Source organism: Ranitomeya variabilis, chromosome 5 (assembly GCF_051348905.1).
Source record: "Ranitomeya variabilis isolate aRanVar5 chromosome 5, aRanVar5.hap1, whole genome shotgun sequence".
Lineage (NCBI taxonomy): Eukaryota > Metazoa > Chordata > Amphibia > Anura > Dendrobatidae > Ranitomeya > Ranitomeya variabilis.
This window is the reverse complement of record NC_135236.1, coordinates 124,156,288-124,172,902: the sequence shown is the minus strand read 5'-3', so window position 1 is coordinate 124,172,902 and position 16,615 is coordinate 124,156,288. Positions and strand designations below refer to the sequence as shown.

Here is a 16,615-nt window from a genome sequence, read left to right as displayed (position 1 = left end):
CCAGTAAAAAAACCAACCCACTTTATTTCTACAAAATAACTTTAGCTGCTTATTTTATGCTTTTTGAGGATTTCTAGACAGATTATGCCACTGCACTTTTCGCTGGTGCCACGTTGGTTACATGTAACTTTTCCTTTCTTCACATCCTGTTCCCCCCGGTGGGGTGAGCGGGCTGAGCAGCATGCCGGCGCCGCCATTACACCCCTGTGCTCCATCCAATATACTAAGTGCACGCCACGGTTGTAATTTATCCGCTGGCCGCCTGGTGGCGCGCTTGCTTAACCGTCCGCCTCGGCTTCTCTAGCCGCCAGTTTCGAGGCTCTGTTGCAGATCACGGGGGTGACGTCATTCTCCGCTGTGATTGGCTGAATTTAAAAAATACAATTCGCGGGAAGCGGAAACTCCACAGCTGAGCGTGAGCGACCGAAACCAAGTAATCCGCGCCGTGATATCCGGGCCAGGAAGCCGTGATACCGGAGCAGCGACGCCCGGCTGCAGACATGATGAAACCACCGTAAGTGGAGCTGGGAAGTATCCGTTACGGGCGGGAGTGTGCGCCCAGTCATTGTACCTGCCAGCCCGAGCGGCCGCTCTGTAGGGGACTGGTGCAGGGCTGCGGCCCCTGACTCTGGCTGCAGGTGTGTGTAAGACATGGCCGTAACGTGTGGAGAGCCCTGAGGCGGGTACCCGGGGCCTGCAGGGCATTGTCACCTGTCAGGGGGACCGTCATATAGCAGTGTGTTGGGTCAGTGAGGGACGGACTCGCCTTAGGCTAGGTTCACATTGCGTTAGTGGGTGGTCGCTAACGGACAGCGTTGCACGGCGAAAATGTCGCAATTAACGCCGTGCAATGGGTCCGTTAGCGCACCCATTGACAGCAATGTAAATTTCGCCTGCAGCACATCACTAGCGCGTGCCTTTTTCGGCTCGCGCTAGTGATGTGCCATTCTTCTGTGACGCGCCTCGGACGCTACTTGCAGCGTCCGCGGCGCGCCCGAGGTCCGTTCCCCGCTCTCGCAGATCGGGGATCTGCGAGAGCGGGGACGTGAACGCGACCCCTGAACGCGGCCCCTAAATAAACATTGCGTTAGCGCAATCTGCTAGCACTAAACGGATTGCCCTAACGCAATGTGAACCTAGCCTAAGGAGATTATTATTATTATTATAGCGCCATTTTCCATGTGAGGAGGGGTATACATAATAAAAACAGGTACAATAATCTTGAACAATACAAGTCACAGCTGGTACAGGAGGAGAGAGGACCCTGCCCGCGAGGGCTCACAATCTACAAGGGATGGGTGAGGATACAGTAGGTGAGGATAGAGCTGGTCATGCAGCGGTTTGGTTGATCGGTGGTTACTGCAGGTTGTAGGCTTGTCGGAAGAGGTAGGTCTTCAGATTCTTTTTGAAGGTTTCGATGGTAGGCGAGAGTCTGATGTGTTGTGGTAGAGGGTTCCAGAGTAGGGGTGATACGCGGGAGAAATCTTGTATACGATTGTGGGAAGAGGAGATAAGAGGGGAGTAGAGAAGGAGATCTTGTGAGGATCGGAGGTTGCGTGTAGGTAAGTACCGGGAGCCGAGGTCACAGATGTATGGAGGAGACAGGTTGTGGATGGCTTTGCACGTCATGGTTAGGGTTTTGTACTGGAGTCTCTGTGCAATGGGGAGCCAGAGAAGGGATTAACAGGGGAGAGGCCGGGGAATAGCGGGGGGACAGGTGGATTAGTTGAGCAGCAAAGTTTAGGATAGATTGGGGGGTGCGAGAGTGTTAGGCTACTTTCACACTAGCGTCGGTACGGGGCCGTCGCGCTGCGTTAGCCCGACGTACCGACGCATACTGTGCAAAAAATGAATGACGTGGGCAGCGGAGCGGAAGCAGTCTTAGGACGCTTCCGCTGCCCCATTGCAAGGTCCGGGGAGGAGGGGGCGGAGTATCGGCCACGCATGCGCGGTCAAAAATGGCGGTCTCGACGCACAAAAAAAGTTACATGTAATGTTTTTTTGTGCCGTCATACGACGGTTGCGACGTGTGGCACTGCGTCGCTAATAAGTCTATGGAGAAAAAACGCATCCTGCGGGCAACTTTGCAGGATGCGTTTTTTATCCACAACGATGCATTGTGACGTGCAGTGCACGACGCTAGTATGAAAGTAGCCTTAGAGGGGAGGTCACAGAGCAGGAGGTTACAATAGTCGAGGTGGGAGGTGATGAGGGCATGCGCTAAGGTTTTATCTCAGCTGCCCAGAAACCCCCGGGCAGCTGAGTGTCCAGTAAAAATGAGTTATCTATCCACAGTTGGCTTCTATTGTTGGAACATGCACCGATCAGCAGAACAAGGAATTTTTGTCCACGTTACAAAATCGTCCGTCTGACCCCCACCTGCTGTTGCATCGATTCTTTATGGGGCTGCCGGGAAAAAGTTGTATCATTTAGGTTATGTGCACACGTCCTGAACTGCCGTGGAAATTTCCACGGCAATTCTGGAACTCCCTGCCGCAGGAAAAACGCATGCAGAATTGGCATGCGTTTTACAAGCGTAATTAGCTTGCAGAATGCTAGCGTTTTCCAAGCAATCTGTAGCATCGCTTGGAAAACTGATTGACAGGTTGCTCACACTTGTCAAACAGTGTTTGACAAGTGTTACCAACTTTTTATTATTGATGAAAAAAAATCGTGATATTCTCACCTTCCGACGTCCCGGCAGTCTTCCCTCTCCTCGCGTTGCTCCCGTTCCCAGTAAGGCATTGCGAGAATGACATGGCAGTCTCGTGAGACCGCTACGTCATCACCGGTCATTGCCGCTAGGCATTATTGGGAATGTGAGGAGCGGGAACACTGCGGGGGACGCCGGAAGGTGAGAATATCACAATTTTTTTTTTTTTTTGTTAACAATTATATGGTTCCCGGGGTCTGGAGGAGAGTCTCCTCTCCTCCACCCTGGGTACCAACCGCACATGATCTGCTTACTTCCCGCATGGTGGGCATAGCCACATGCGGAAAGTAAGCGGATCAATGCATTCCTATGTGAATGAACATGCTGCGTTTTTTTTTCCGGAATGCGATTCCGCCGTGGAAAAAAACACATGTGCACAAAAAAGGTGGAATGCATTCTAATAATAGGATCCTTAATGTATGCATTTTTTTTTGCGGTTTTATCGCATTTTTATAGCCTTGCAAGGCTGTAGGGTAACCCAAACCTCTGATTCCTCAATTTGTAAAGTTATGAAATGTCCTATAAGGGTCTGTTCTATCCCTGATCTATGATCTGGGCTTTCATCTATGCTGCACTTTATGTACATGCTCAGTAGTGACCAGTGCTGTGGAGTCGCGAGTCAGGAAAATTGGGGAGTCAGAGGTTTGGCTTACCAATTCTTAGTTATGGAATTCAAAGTGTGGGTGACACACTTATGACCATGAAAATGGAGTGTGGCCGATAATGCTACAGCCCCACATACCTGCCGAGTTGCAGGGTCTTAACGTCATTGGCACTGCTCACCTTTGATGTGGAAGCGAGCAGTGCCAGACATCCTTTATACTGGTACCTTGTAATGCTTTTCCTCCTGTGGTGGTGCTGTACAGAGCTTGAGCACTTGCTGCCACCAGTTTTCCCCGACAGTTCATAGCACAGTGGTAAATGCCATTGTGGAATTCAGTGGGGGACCTCTGTAGTCATCTAGGGTAAGTACTTTTTTTTTTTTTTTTTTTCCTTTAAGTGTCCTCCGCCATTAAATTGTAAGTTTTAGTAGCCTGTGGTGAGAGGTGGTGCTACAAATTAAAGGGAATCTGTCACCCCCCCCCCCCCCCCCCAAATCGTATATGAGCTACGGCCACCGGCATCATGGGCTTATCTGCAGCATTTTGTAATGCATTCTGTAATGCTGTAGGTAAGCCCCCATGTATCCTGAAAGATGAGAAATAAAGGTTATATTATACTCACCCAGGGGCGGTCCCACTGCGGTCCGATCCGATTGGTGTCGCGGTCCGGGGCCATCTGTCTTCTTACGATGACATCCTCTTCTTGTCTTCCTGCCGCGGCGCAGGCATACTTTGTCTGCCCTCTTGAGTACTGCAGTATTGGGCCTCTGTGACCTTTCCCTGTGCACTGCAGTACTTTGCTCTGCCCTCAACTGGGCAGATAAAGTACGCCGGAGCCGCGGCAGGAAGACAAGATAAGGACGTCGTCACCTGCACCTGCCCCGTGTGGTGTTTGCCTTCCTCTGGATCAACATGTTAGGTGATAGGTTGAACTCAATGGACTTGTCTGTCTTCAACCTTATACACTGTTATCACTGCACCTGTTGAGAATTACCATAGTGACCGGTGTGTATGGAATAGCCAGTCCTTTGTTCACTATATGTACTCGTACTACATACCAGAATGGTCTCTAAAGATGCGCTTCCTTGTTTTGGAAGCTACACCCAAGTTTTTCTTAGTGAATCTTCCTGTTTCTTTGTGCTGCGTGTTTCTTACACACATAGCAGGGCTGTCCTGCATTTTCTATATTGTTCCACTTTGCAACCAATGATTATTTGCTGAAAGCCACTTTGTAGGTAGTGATTTATAACAACTATCCTTGCTCTTTGTCCGTCACAGGAGCGATGGGCAATGTGTCTCTATAGTAACCGACTGCAACCAAAGCCCTGTGCAGTCTCCTCCTGCAGCCATGACTACACTCTCGGGGTATGTGCACACGGTGCCGCTACTCCCATAGCAAAGCTGACGCTCTTCTTCCTGAAGTGACTTCCTGGGCAACCTCTTTTTCTCATCTTTCAGGTTACATCGAGGGCTTATCTACAGCATTACAGAATGCTGTAGATAAGCCCCTGATGCCGGTGGGCTTAGCTCAACTTCCATTTTGGGGGTGACAGGTTCCCTTTAACCCCTTCATGACCCAGCCTATTTTGGCCTTAATGACCTTGCCGTTTTTTGCAATTCTGACCAGTGTCCCTTTATGAGGTAATAACTCAGGAACGCTTCAACGGATCCTAGCGATTCTGAGATTGTTTTTTCGTGACATATTGGGCTTCATGTTAGTGGTAAATTTAGGTCGATAATTTCTGAGTTTATTTGTGAAAAAAACGGAAATTTGGCAAAAATTTTGAAAATTTCGCAATTTTCACATTTTGAATTTTTATTCTGTTAAACCAGAGAGTTATGTGACACAAAATAGTTAATAAATAACATTTCCCACATGTCTACTTTACATCAGCACAATTTTGGAAAGAAATTTTTTTTTTGCTAGGAAGTTATAAGGGTTAAAATTTGACCAGTGATTTCTCATTTTTACAACAAAATTTACAAAACCATTTTTTTTAGGGACCACCTCACATTTGAAGTCAGTTTGAGGGTTCTATATGGCTGAAAATACCCAAAAGTGACACCATTCTAAAAACTGCACCCCTCAAGGTGCTCAAAACCACATTCAAGAAGTTTATTAACCCTTCAGGTGTTTCACAACAGCAGAAGCAACATGGAAGGAAAAAGTGAACATTTAACTTTTTAGTCACAAAAATGATCTGTTAGCAACAATTTTTTTATTTTCCCAAGGGTAAAAGGAGAAACTGGACCACAAAAGTTGTTGTCCAATTTGTCCTGAGTACGTTGATACCTCATATGTGGGGGTAAACCACTGTTTGTGGGCACGGCAGGGCTCGGAAGGGAAGGAGCGCCATTTGACTTTTTCAATGAAAAATTGGCTCCAATCTTTAGCAGACACCATGTCGCGTTTGGAGAGCCCCCGTGTGCCTAAACATTGGAGCTCCCCCACATGTGACCCCATTTTGGAAACTAGACCCCCCAAGGAACTTATCTAGATGCATAGTGAGCACTTTAAACTCTCAGGTGCTTCACAAATTGATCCGTAAAAAATGAAAAAGTACTTTTTTTTCACAAAAAAATTTTTTTCGCCTCAATTTTTTCATTTTCACATGGGCAACAGGATAAAATGGATCCTAAAATTTGTTGGGCAATTTCTCTTGAGTACGTCGATACCTCATATGTGGGGGTAAACCACTGTTTGGGTGCACGGCAAGGCTTGGAAGGGAAGGCGCGCCATTTGACTTTTTCAATGGAAAATTAGCTCCAATCGTTAGTGGACACCATGTTGCGTTCGGAGTGCCCCTGTGTGCCTAAACATTAGAGCTCCCCTACAAGTGACCCCATTTTGGAAACTAGACCCCCCAAGGAACTAATCTAGATGTATAGTGAGCACTTAAAACCCCCAGGTGCTTCACAGAAGTTTATAACGCAGAGCCATGAAAATAAAAAAATATTTTTCTTTCCTCAAAAATGATTTTTAGCCCGGAGTTTTTTATTTTCCCAAGGATAATAGGAGAAATTGGACCCCAAATGTTGTTGTCCAGTTTGTCCTGAGTACGATGATACCCCATATGTGGGGGTAAACCACTGTTTGGGCGCACGGAAGGGCTCGGAAGGGAAGGCACGCCATTTGGCTTTTTGAATGGAAAATTAGCTCCAATCATTAGCGGACACCATGTCGCGTTTGGAGAGCCCCTGTGTGCCTAAACATTGGAGCTCCCACACAAGTGACCCCATTTTGGAAACTAGACCTCCTAAGGAACTAATCTAGATGTGTGGTGAGCACTTTGAACCCTCAAGTGCTTCACAGAAGTTTATAACGCAGAGCCATGAAAATATAAAATTATTTTTCTTTCCTCAAAAATGATTTTTTAACCCACAATTTTTTATTTTCCCAAGGGTAACAGGAGAAATTGGACCCCAAAAGTTGTTGTGCAGTTTCTCCTGAGTACGCTGATACCCCATATGTGGGGGTAAACCACTGTTTTGGCACACGTCGGGGAGCGGAAGGGAAGTAGTGACGTTTTGAAATGCAGACTTTAATGGAATGCTCTGCGGGCGTCACGTTGCGTTTGCAGAGCCCCTGATGTGCCTAAACAGTAGGAACTCCCCACAATTGACACCACTTTGGAAACTAGACCCCCAATGGAACTTATCTAGATGTGTGGTGAGCACTTTGAACCCCCAAGTGCTTCACAGAAGTTTATAACGCAGAGACGTGAAAATAAAAAATGTGTTTTCTTTCCTCAAAAATATTTTTTTAGCCCAGAATTTTTTAATTTTCCCAAGGGTAACAGGAAAAATTTGACCCCAAAAGTTGTTGTCCAGTTTCTCCTGAGTACGCTGATACCCCATATGTGGGGGTAAACCACTGTTTGGGCACATGGCGGGGCTCGGAAGGGAAGTAGTGACGATTTGGAATGCAGACTTTGATGGAATGGTCTGCGGGAATCATGTTATGTTTGCAGAGCCCCTGATGTGCCTAAACAGTAGAAACCCCCCACAAGTGACCCCATTTTGGAAACTAGACCCCCCAAGGAACTTATCTAGATGTGTGGTGAGCACGTTCAACCCCCAAGTGCTTCACAGAAGTTTACAACGCAGAGCCGTGAAAATAAAAAATCATTTTTCTTTCCTCAAAAAAGATGTTTTAGCAAGCAATTGTTTATTTTCACAAGGGTAACAGGAGAAATTGGACCCCAATATTTGTTGCCCAGTTTGTTGTGAGTACGCTGGTACCCCATATGTGGGGGTAAACCACTGTTTGGGCGCACGTCAGGGCTCGGAAGGGAAGTAGTGACATTTGAAATGCAGACTTTGATGGAATGGTCTGCGGGCGTCACGTTGCATTTGCAGAGCCCCTGATGTGCCTAAACAGTAGAAACACCCCACAAGTGACCCCATTTTGGAAACTAGAAGCCAAAAGGATCTTATCTAGATGTGTGGTGAGCACTTTCAACCCCCAAGTGTTTCACATAAGTTTATAACGTAGAGACGTGAAAATAAAAAATAATTGTTCTTTCCTCAAAATTATGTTTTAGCAAGTATTTTTTTATTTTTGCAAGGGTAACAGGAGAAATTGGACCCCAATAGTTGTTGCCCAGTTTGTCCTGAGTACGCTGGTATCCCATATGTGGGGGTAAACCACTGTTTGGGCGCACGTCGGGGCTTGGAAGGGAGGGCGCACCATTTGACTTTTTGAACGCAAGATTGGCTGGAATCATTGGTGGCGCCATGTTGCGTTTGGAGACCCCTGATGTGCCTAAACAGTGGAAACCCCTCAATTCTAACTTCAACACTAACCCCAACACACCCCTAATCCTAATCCCAACTGTAGCCATAACCCTAATCACAACCCTAAGCCCAACACACCCCTAACCACAACCCTAACCCCAACACACCCGTAACCCTAAATCCAACCCTAATCCTAACCCTAATCCCAACCCTACCCACAACTGTAACCCCAACACAACCCTAACCCTATCCTTAACCCTAACCACAAGCCTAATCTTAACCCTATTTCCAACCCTAGCCCTAATTCCAACCCTAAGGGTACCGTCTCACATAACGATTTACCAACGATCACGACCAGCGATACGACCTGGCCGTGATCGTTGGAAAGTCATTGTGTGGTCGCTGGGGAGCTGTCACACAGACCGCTCTCCAGCGACCAACGATGCCAAGGTCCCGGGTAACCAGGGTAAACATCGGGTTACTAAGCGCAGGGCCGCGCTTAGTAACCCAATGTTTACCGTGGTTACCAGCGTAAAAGTAAAAAAAAAAAACGTACATACTCACATTTTGGTGTCCTTCAGGTCCCTTGCCGTCTGCTTCCCGCTCTGACTGAGTGCCGCCGTACAGTGAGAGCAGAGCGCAGCGGTGACGTCACTGCTGTGCTGTGCTCTCACTTTCCGGCCGGCAGACAGTCAGAGCGGGAAGCAGACGGCAAGGGACCTGAAGGACACCGAAATGTGAGTATGTACGTTTTTTTTTTTTTTTTTTTACTTTTACGCTGGTAACCACGGTAAACATCGAGTTACTAAGCGCGGCCCTGCGCTTAGTAACCCGATGTTTACCCTGGTTACAAGTGAATGGATAGCTGTCACACACAACGATCCAGCGATGACAGCGGGAGATCCAGCGACGAAAGAAAGTTCCAAACGATCTGCTATGACGTACGATTCTCAGCAGGGTCCCTGATCGCTGCTGCGTGTCAGACACAGCGATATCGTATGGATATCCCTGGAACGTCACAGATCGTACCGTCGTAGCGATCAAAGTGCCACTGTGAGACGGTACCCTAACTCTAATTCCAACCCTAACCCTAAGGCTATGTGCCCACTTTGCGGATTCGTGTGAGATTTTTCCGCACCATTTTTGAAAAATCCGCAGGTAAAAGGCACTGCGTTTTACCTACGGATTTACAGCGGATTTCCAGTGTTTTTTTGTGCAGATTTCACCTGCGGACTCCTATTGAGGAACAGGTGTAAAACGCTGCGGAATCCGCACAAAATTGACATGCTGCGGAAAATACAACGCAGCGTTTCTGCACGGTATTTTCCGCACCATGGGCACAGCAGATTTGGTTTTCCATAGGTGTACATGGTACTGTAAACCTGATGGAAAACTGCTACGAATTCGCAGCGGCCAATCCGCTGCGGATCCGCGGCCAATCCGCTGCGGATCCACGGCCGATCCGCTGCGGATCCGCGGCAATCCGCTGCGGATTCGCAGCCAAATCCGCACTGTGTGCACATGCCCTAACCCTACCCCTAACCCTAACCCTACCCCTAATTCTAACCCTAATTCTAACCCTAGTTCTAACCCTAACCCTAGCAGAAAAAAAATAAAATATTTTATTTATTTTTATTATTGTCCCTATGGGGGTGATAAAGGGGGGTCATTTACTTTTTTTTTCATTTTGATCACTGCGATAGGCTATATCGCAGTGATCAAAATACTTCTGAAATGAATCTGCCAGCCGGCAGACTCTGCGGGCGCAGTGCGCATGCGCCGCCATATTGGAAGATGGCGGCGCCCATGGAGAAGCCGGACGGACATCGGGAGGCCCGGTAAGTATGAAGGGGGGGTGATCGGAGCACGGGGGGGGGGGACCGGAGCACAGGGGGGGGGGACCGGAGCACAGGGAGGGGGCACCGGAGCACGGGGGGAGCGGACAGGAGGACGGAGGAGCGGACAGAACGAATTAGGGGGGCGGACCGCGCACCGGAGCACTGGGGGGGCGGTCGGTGGGGTGGGGTGGGGGCAGATTAGGTTTTCCAGCCATGGCCGATGATATTGCAGCATCGGCCATGGCTGGATTGTAATATTTCACCGTTTTTTTGGGTGAAATATTACAAATCGCTCTGATTGGCAGTTTCACTTTCAACAGCCAATCAGAGCGATCGTAGCCACGGGGGGGTGAAGCCACCCCCCCTGGGCTGAAGTACCACTCCCCCTCTCCCTGCAGATCGGGTAAAATAGGAGTTAACCCTTTCACCCGATCTGCAGGAGCGCGATCATTCCATGACGCATACGCTGCGTCATAGGTCGTTTTGGCACCGACTTTCATGACGCAGCGTATGCGTCAAAGGTCGTTAAGGGGTTAAAGCTGGGCTGTGGAGTCGGTAAGCCACAGTTGCGACTCCGACTCCTGGATTTTATCAGACTCAGGCACCGACTCCGGCTCCTTCATAAATGGCTAATTCGTAACAATAAATTTACTGTTGTAAAATATTAACATCGTGCTTTTTGAGTTTCTCACCATCATATAAGTAATCAGACCATTTAGACCAAAAACTATATTTATTAGAATACAATTAGAATATAGCAAATAACTTTTATAAACTTTTATAAACTCTTGTAAGTAAATATGCAATAAACACTTATGCAGTTAATAAGAAGAAATCTATAAATTTGTCCTCAGAAAAAGTATTGCCTCTGTCAGATCCTCCTTCATGGATGCCCTCAAATCTGATCTAATTATTTTGAGAGCAGAGAACAACCTCTCTTCACTAACTTGGGTTGGTGGCAAAGCAGTAACCACTTGGGCAACATCTCTGACAATGTCAGGATACAGAGGAATCGCTTGTTGCACTGTTATTTTTGATGAACGGTCAAATTTCTCAATTTCTTTTAGTGCACATGAAAAATTCTGCTGAAATGTACTGGCTGTGTTCTTTGATGGGGATGACTCTTCTTCTATGCGGGAACGCTTTGCATAGTCCTTGTGATCCAAATATTTTTCGAAATTAAATTCATCAGTTGATGAGGGTGAAGATGTGGCAGGACGACCAAATTCTTCTTGTTCCTCCTGACTGTTCTGCAACCCTTTCATCCTTACTGCTATTTCAAACAGAGCTTCTTTTCCTTTACTTAGCTGTTGATCATCTAGAAGAATCCGATGCATTGGGTCTACATAAAACAGCTGCCAAAAGAATGTTATTTTGTAATAGTAGCTCCTCTCTCCGTTTCATTGATGTAGCAATGCCACTTGCAATTTACCCTCCTCTTTGGGACAGGCAAAACATCAGGTCCTTCCACTCCTTTAAGAAAATACCTGGAGTTAAGTCCTCTGCTTGTAATTTTTTAGTCACTGTAAATAGGTGCTCTAGCAATTTTTCCAGCTCAGTCACCTGATTCCACTGACTTTCATTTAGCGTCAGTTGAGGGTTAGCCATGTCTACAAGAAAGGTTTTCAGTTCAACCAAGCGCTCAATCATTAAGTAAGTACCGTATTTTTCGGACTATAAGACGCACCGGACCATAAGGCGCACCCCAAATTTGGGGTGAAAATTGCAGAAAAAAAGATTTTTTTATAAGATGGGGGTCCGTCTTATTGTCCGAATTTTACAGTATCTTACCTGAAGGCTGGCGGTGGCAGAGCAGGGTCACAGGAGGCATGGTGTCGGCAGAGGTGGGGTGATGCGGTACATCGTGCACCTGAGCAGGGTCCCTTCCTGCTTAGGTGGACGACGCCACGGCCTGGTGTCCATGGGAGAGTTGCAGCACTGGTTACCGGCAGAGGTGCTGGGACGAGGAGGTGCTGGGACGAGGAGGTGCTGGGACGAGGATGGTGTGAGAGGGTCCCTTTCCCCGGTGAGGTGATGCAGCAGCCCGGTAAGCAGCAGAGCCGGGTGAATCCTTTTGTCATCGGTGGTGGCGGCCATCTTCCGGGGGCCGCGCGTGCGCAGATGAAGCGCTCTGCTTCCCGGGGCTTCAGGAAAATGGCCGCGGGAGGCCGCGCGTGCGCAGATGGAGATCGCGGCGGCCATTTTCCTGAAGCTAAGAACTTCAGAAAAATGGCCGCCGCGATCCCCATCTGCGCACGCGCGGCATCCCGCGGCCATTTTCCTGAATCCCCGGGAAGCAGAGCGCTTCATCTGCGCACGCGCGGCCCCCGGAAGATGGCCGCCACCACCGATGACAAAAGGATTCACCCGGCTCTGCTGCTTACCGGGCTGCTGCATCACCTCACCGGGGAAAGGGACCCCGCTCACTGCGCCTCCTCATCTCCGCACGTCTGCCGCCGCACCTCTGCCGCCACGGGTAAGCCTGCATTTCAACTATTAGACGCACCCCCCATTTTCCCCCCTTTTTTTTTGGGGGGGGGGGGGGAAATGCGTCTCGTAGTCCGAAAAATACGGTACTGCCCCATCGTGTGGCTTGATCAATAATTGCCCCTTTTCCAGCACGTCTCTTCAAAATTGAGTCAACTTTAGGGGTTCTGGCAACAGCAGCCAATTTTCTCACCTTGCCAATCAGTGCAGCAGCATGTCCTTCTTGCAGACTGTCTCTTATAGCCAGCTGTAGCGTATGCACAACACAGCGCATGTGACGAATGAAAGAAGGTATTGACACAGTTTCAACAAGATCATCTAAACTATCATGTTGCTGTTCATCTGAAGCAACTTCAGTTTGCTCCTCAGTTACAATACTGTGTTCCTCTATTTCAAACATTGGTGTCTGTGGACCCAGAATGTTCTTCTAGCTGCTGGTCACCATCATTACTCTCATTCATTAGCTTAATAGTACTTATCATATTTGAAGCATTGTCAGTTATGACAGAAAGAACTTGCTCTTTTTTAAGTTCATAGTCTTGCAGAACCTTTTCCACCAAGACCTGGAGAAACTCACTGGTGTGATGAGCTTTGGTGTGTTTTACTGCCAATATCTTGGTAACTATTTCATTTTTGTCACAAACAAATCGGACATTGATGGCAAAATAGTTCACTCTGTGACGTGTGCAGGCATTCATTTTAAGAAACAGAAAGCGTCTCTTGAGAGTTTTTTTTAAGTTCTTCCTTTTGTTTAAAAGCTTCTTCGATTACTAATTTTCTAATACACTCTCTCTATCCAGAGAAACACCAAGCTTGCGGGCCATTTCCCCATTCAGACACATAAAAGCTGGTCGTGAAAATAATGAAATAGGCACACTATCCTTTACAACAAGCTCTATGATCTGTTTTTAAAATGTATCTACTGTCATTGTCACAGTAACTTTGTCACTGACAAATATCTTGCAACTGATGGCTGCAAAGTTCTCTGCTCCTTTGTTTGGCTGGAAGAGCTGGTTCATTGGTTTGGATGCAGTCTCTCTCATCCACTGCTTTCAGTACTTCTGGATGAAAGCGCTGTAAGGCCATGTGCACACGTTCAGTATTTTTTGCGTTTTTTTCGCGTTTTTTCGCTATAAAAACGTGATAAAAACGCTAACAAATGCCTCCCATTATTTTCAGTGTATTCCGCATTTTTTGTGCAAATGTAGCCTTTTTTTCTGCGAAAAAATCGCATCGTGGAAAAAAAAGCAACATGTTCATTAAAATGCGGAATTGCAGGGGATTCCGCACACCTAGGAGTGCATTGATCTGCTTACTTCCCGCACGGGGCTATGCACACCATGCGGGAAGTAAGCAGATTATGTGCGGTTGGTACCCAGGGTGGAGGAGAGGAGACTCTCCTCCACGGACTGGGCACCATATAATTGGTAAAAAAAAAAAAGAATTAAAATAAAAAATAGTCCTATATTCACCTTCGATGTCTTCCCGCCTCTCAGGTGCATGCTGCCGCTTCGGTTTCTAAAGCTGGTGTGCGGTGAAGGACCTGCGATGACGTCACTGTCTTGTGATTGGTCGAGACCGCTCACGTGACTGCGACGTCATGGAAGGTCCTGAACCACAACGGCATCTATAGGAACGGACGCCTGCAGAGGGTGAGTATAATCATTTTTTTTATTTTTTTTAAACATTCTATCTTTTACTATAGATGCTGCATAGGCTGCATCTATAGTAAAAAGATGGTCACACTTGTCAAACACTATGTTTGACAAGTGTGACCAACCTGTCAGTCAGTTTTCCAAGCGATGCTACAGATCGCTTGGAAAACTTTAGCATTCTGCAAGCTAATTACGCTTGCAGAATGCTAAAAAAACGCAAAAAAAAAATGCGGATTTCTTGCAGAAAATTTCCGGTTTTCTTCAGGAAATTTCTGCAAGAAATCCGGACGTGTGCACATACCCTAAATGTCTCTTTAGATTAGAAGCTCTGGTAGGAGCATTTTTATCTTTGCCTGAATATGCGCTGATCTTGGCTTCACAGCATTTGTTTTCGTCTGGATCTTTTGTCATACACTGACAGACATAATGTTTTCTATCTTGAGTTGATGGTGAAATGTTCAAATACAGCTGATTTAATGTGACACTTCTTTGACATTCTCAGGTTTTTAATTCTGCATTCACAATCCAAATGACAATTGTTTTTCCTAAAAACAATTGTTCAAAATTATTGCCAGGTCGTACAACTGATATAGTGGTCAGTAATACTGTTATTCCTCATGTACTCACAGTTAACTGATGCAAAGTTTGTTGAAAGGATAATACTTCTTACAGCCTTCCTCTTCTGAGTAGCAGCTGTGAGATGCTTGGAAGACGCACACCTAGTAAACATCTAGTCTAGAGGAGGAGCTTTACTACTAAGAATTTGCAACACATTTTCACTTTCAGTTTCATACATTGTAAGTATGGGGGTTGGGGCACCATGAGGTTAACCAAGTATAAGATTAGATAAGGGCAGTGGAGAGCAGTGACACACAAGAAGTAAGGGTACCGTCTCACATAACGATTTACCAACGATCACGACCAGCGATACGACCTGGCCGTGATCGTTGGTAAGTGGTTGTGTGGTCGCTGGGGAGCTGTCACACAGTCAGCTCTCCAGCGACCAACGATGCCGAAGTCCCCGGGTAACCAGGGTAAACATCGGGTTACTAAGCGCAGGGCCGCGCTTAGTAACCCGATGTTTACCGTGGTTACCAGCGTAAAAGTAAAAAAAAAACAAAAAAACGTACATACTTACATTCCGGTGTCTGTCCCCCGGCGTTCTGCTTCTCTCCACTGTGTCTGTGCCAGCCAGAAAGCACAGCGGTGACGTCACCGCTGTGCTCGCTGGCCGGCCGGCGCTCACAGTGCAGAGAAGCAGAGCGCCGGGGGACAGACACCGGAATGTAAGTATGTACGGTTTTGTTTTTTTTACTTTTACGCTGGTAACCACGGTAAACATCGGGTTACTAAGTGCGGCCCTGCGCTTAGTAACCCGATGTTTACCCTGGTTACAAGCGAACGCATCGCTAGATCGCTGTCACACACAACGATCCAGTGATGACAGCGGGAGATCCAGCGACGAAAGAAAGTTCCAAACGATCTGCTACGACGTACGATTCTCAGCAGGGTCCCTGATCGCTGCTGCGTGTCAGACACAGCGATATCGTATGGATATCGCTGGAACGTCACGGATCGTACCGTCGTAGCGACAAAAGTGCCACTGTGAGACGGTACCCTAAGAAATGTCTCTATCTCCAGCAGAACTGCTTATCACTGTTGTTCATAGTTTGATAGAACATATATATTTGAGTAACATTTATAAAATTCATATGACAGTTCAATTATGAAATATTAATACATTTTTTTAAAAGCTGGAGTCGGTACATTTCTACCGACTCCGACTCCAACCAAAACTAACTCCGACTCCACAGCCCTGCTTTAAAGGTACAATTGGAAGAAAGCCCACTCCACCATGTCTGTTGGCAGGACAAGGATTGTGGGTGAAGTGGAGGCAGTCGTAACATAGCGCAGCTGGGGAGGTTGTGTCAGAGGGTGTCGGCCATGTTTCGGTGAGGCCCAGGAAGGAAAGATTACGAGAGGTAAAGAGGTCGTGAATCACGTGGAGTTTATTGCAGATCGAGCGGGCATTCCAGAGTGATCCAGAGAGAGGGAGCAGGGTGTTGAGGGTTTGAGGTGGGCAAGATTTCGGGTGTTTATGTTGGGTTGGGAGCGATAGAAGGGGGTAATAATGGGAGGTATGAGCTGTGGGGGTCCAGGATTGGGAGATATGTCGCAAGCAGTGAGGAGAAGCAGAGAGACACAGCAGGTTTTTTTATTAGGAGAGATCTGAGGTTGAGGAGCAAGTCAGCGGAGGTGGGCAGGCAGGTTAGAGGGTGCTGGGGTTTGGGGATAGCAAAGGAGAGTGAGGAGTAATGGAGCCAAAACTGTTAGCGCGTATGTCAGCATGATGAGTAAGTGTGGCGGAAAGGGAAAGAAATTTAGAACATTTATTAAGTGGTTAGTCGTACCTTTTTGTTCACTTCTGGCTCATTTCTGGCATATTTCTGCTGTCATCCTTTTAGAGCCATCCTTCTAGAGACAGACCACGATCAGCAGTATCCCACACTCCCGATACCTGTACCACTCATATATTTCATCTTGTGTGAATTTCTTTGGAGGGTTGATTTTCTCTTGTTTTAG

General features: G+C 47.1%; 1 protein-coding gene across 8 annotated transcripts in view; it reads left to right on the top strand.

The window, feature by feature from the left end:
- The first annotated feature begins 274 nt into the window (after positions 1–274).
- KIF23 (kinesin family member 23) overlaps positions 275–16,615 on the top strand; it is a 45,822-nt gene continuing 29,481 nt past the window's right edge. For 3 of the 8 annotated variants that reach the window (XM_077263208.1, XM_077263209.1, XM_077263207.1), the window contains exon 1: positions 357–514. In XM_077263208.1, the coding sequence (XP_077119323.1) occupies positions 501–514 (14 nt within the window). In that variant the 5' untranslated portion in view covers positions 357–500. Of the gene's footprint in view, positions 515–16,615 lie in introns of all 8 variants that reach the window. The other 5 variants (XM_077263210.1, XM_077263211.1, XM_077263212.1 and 2 more) reach the window with 3 other exon arrangements.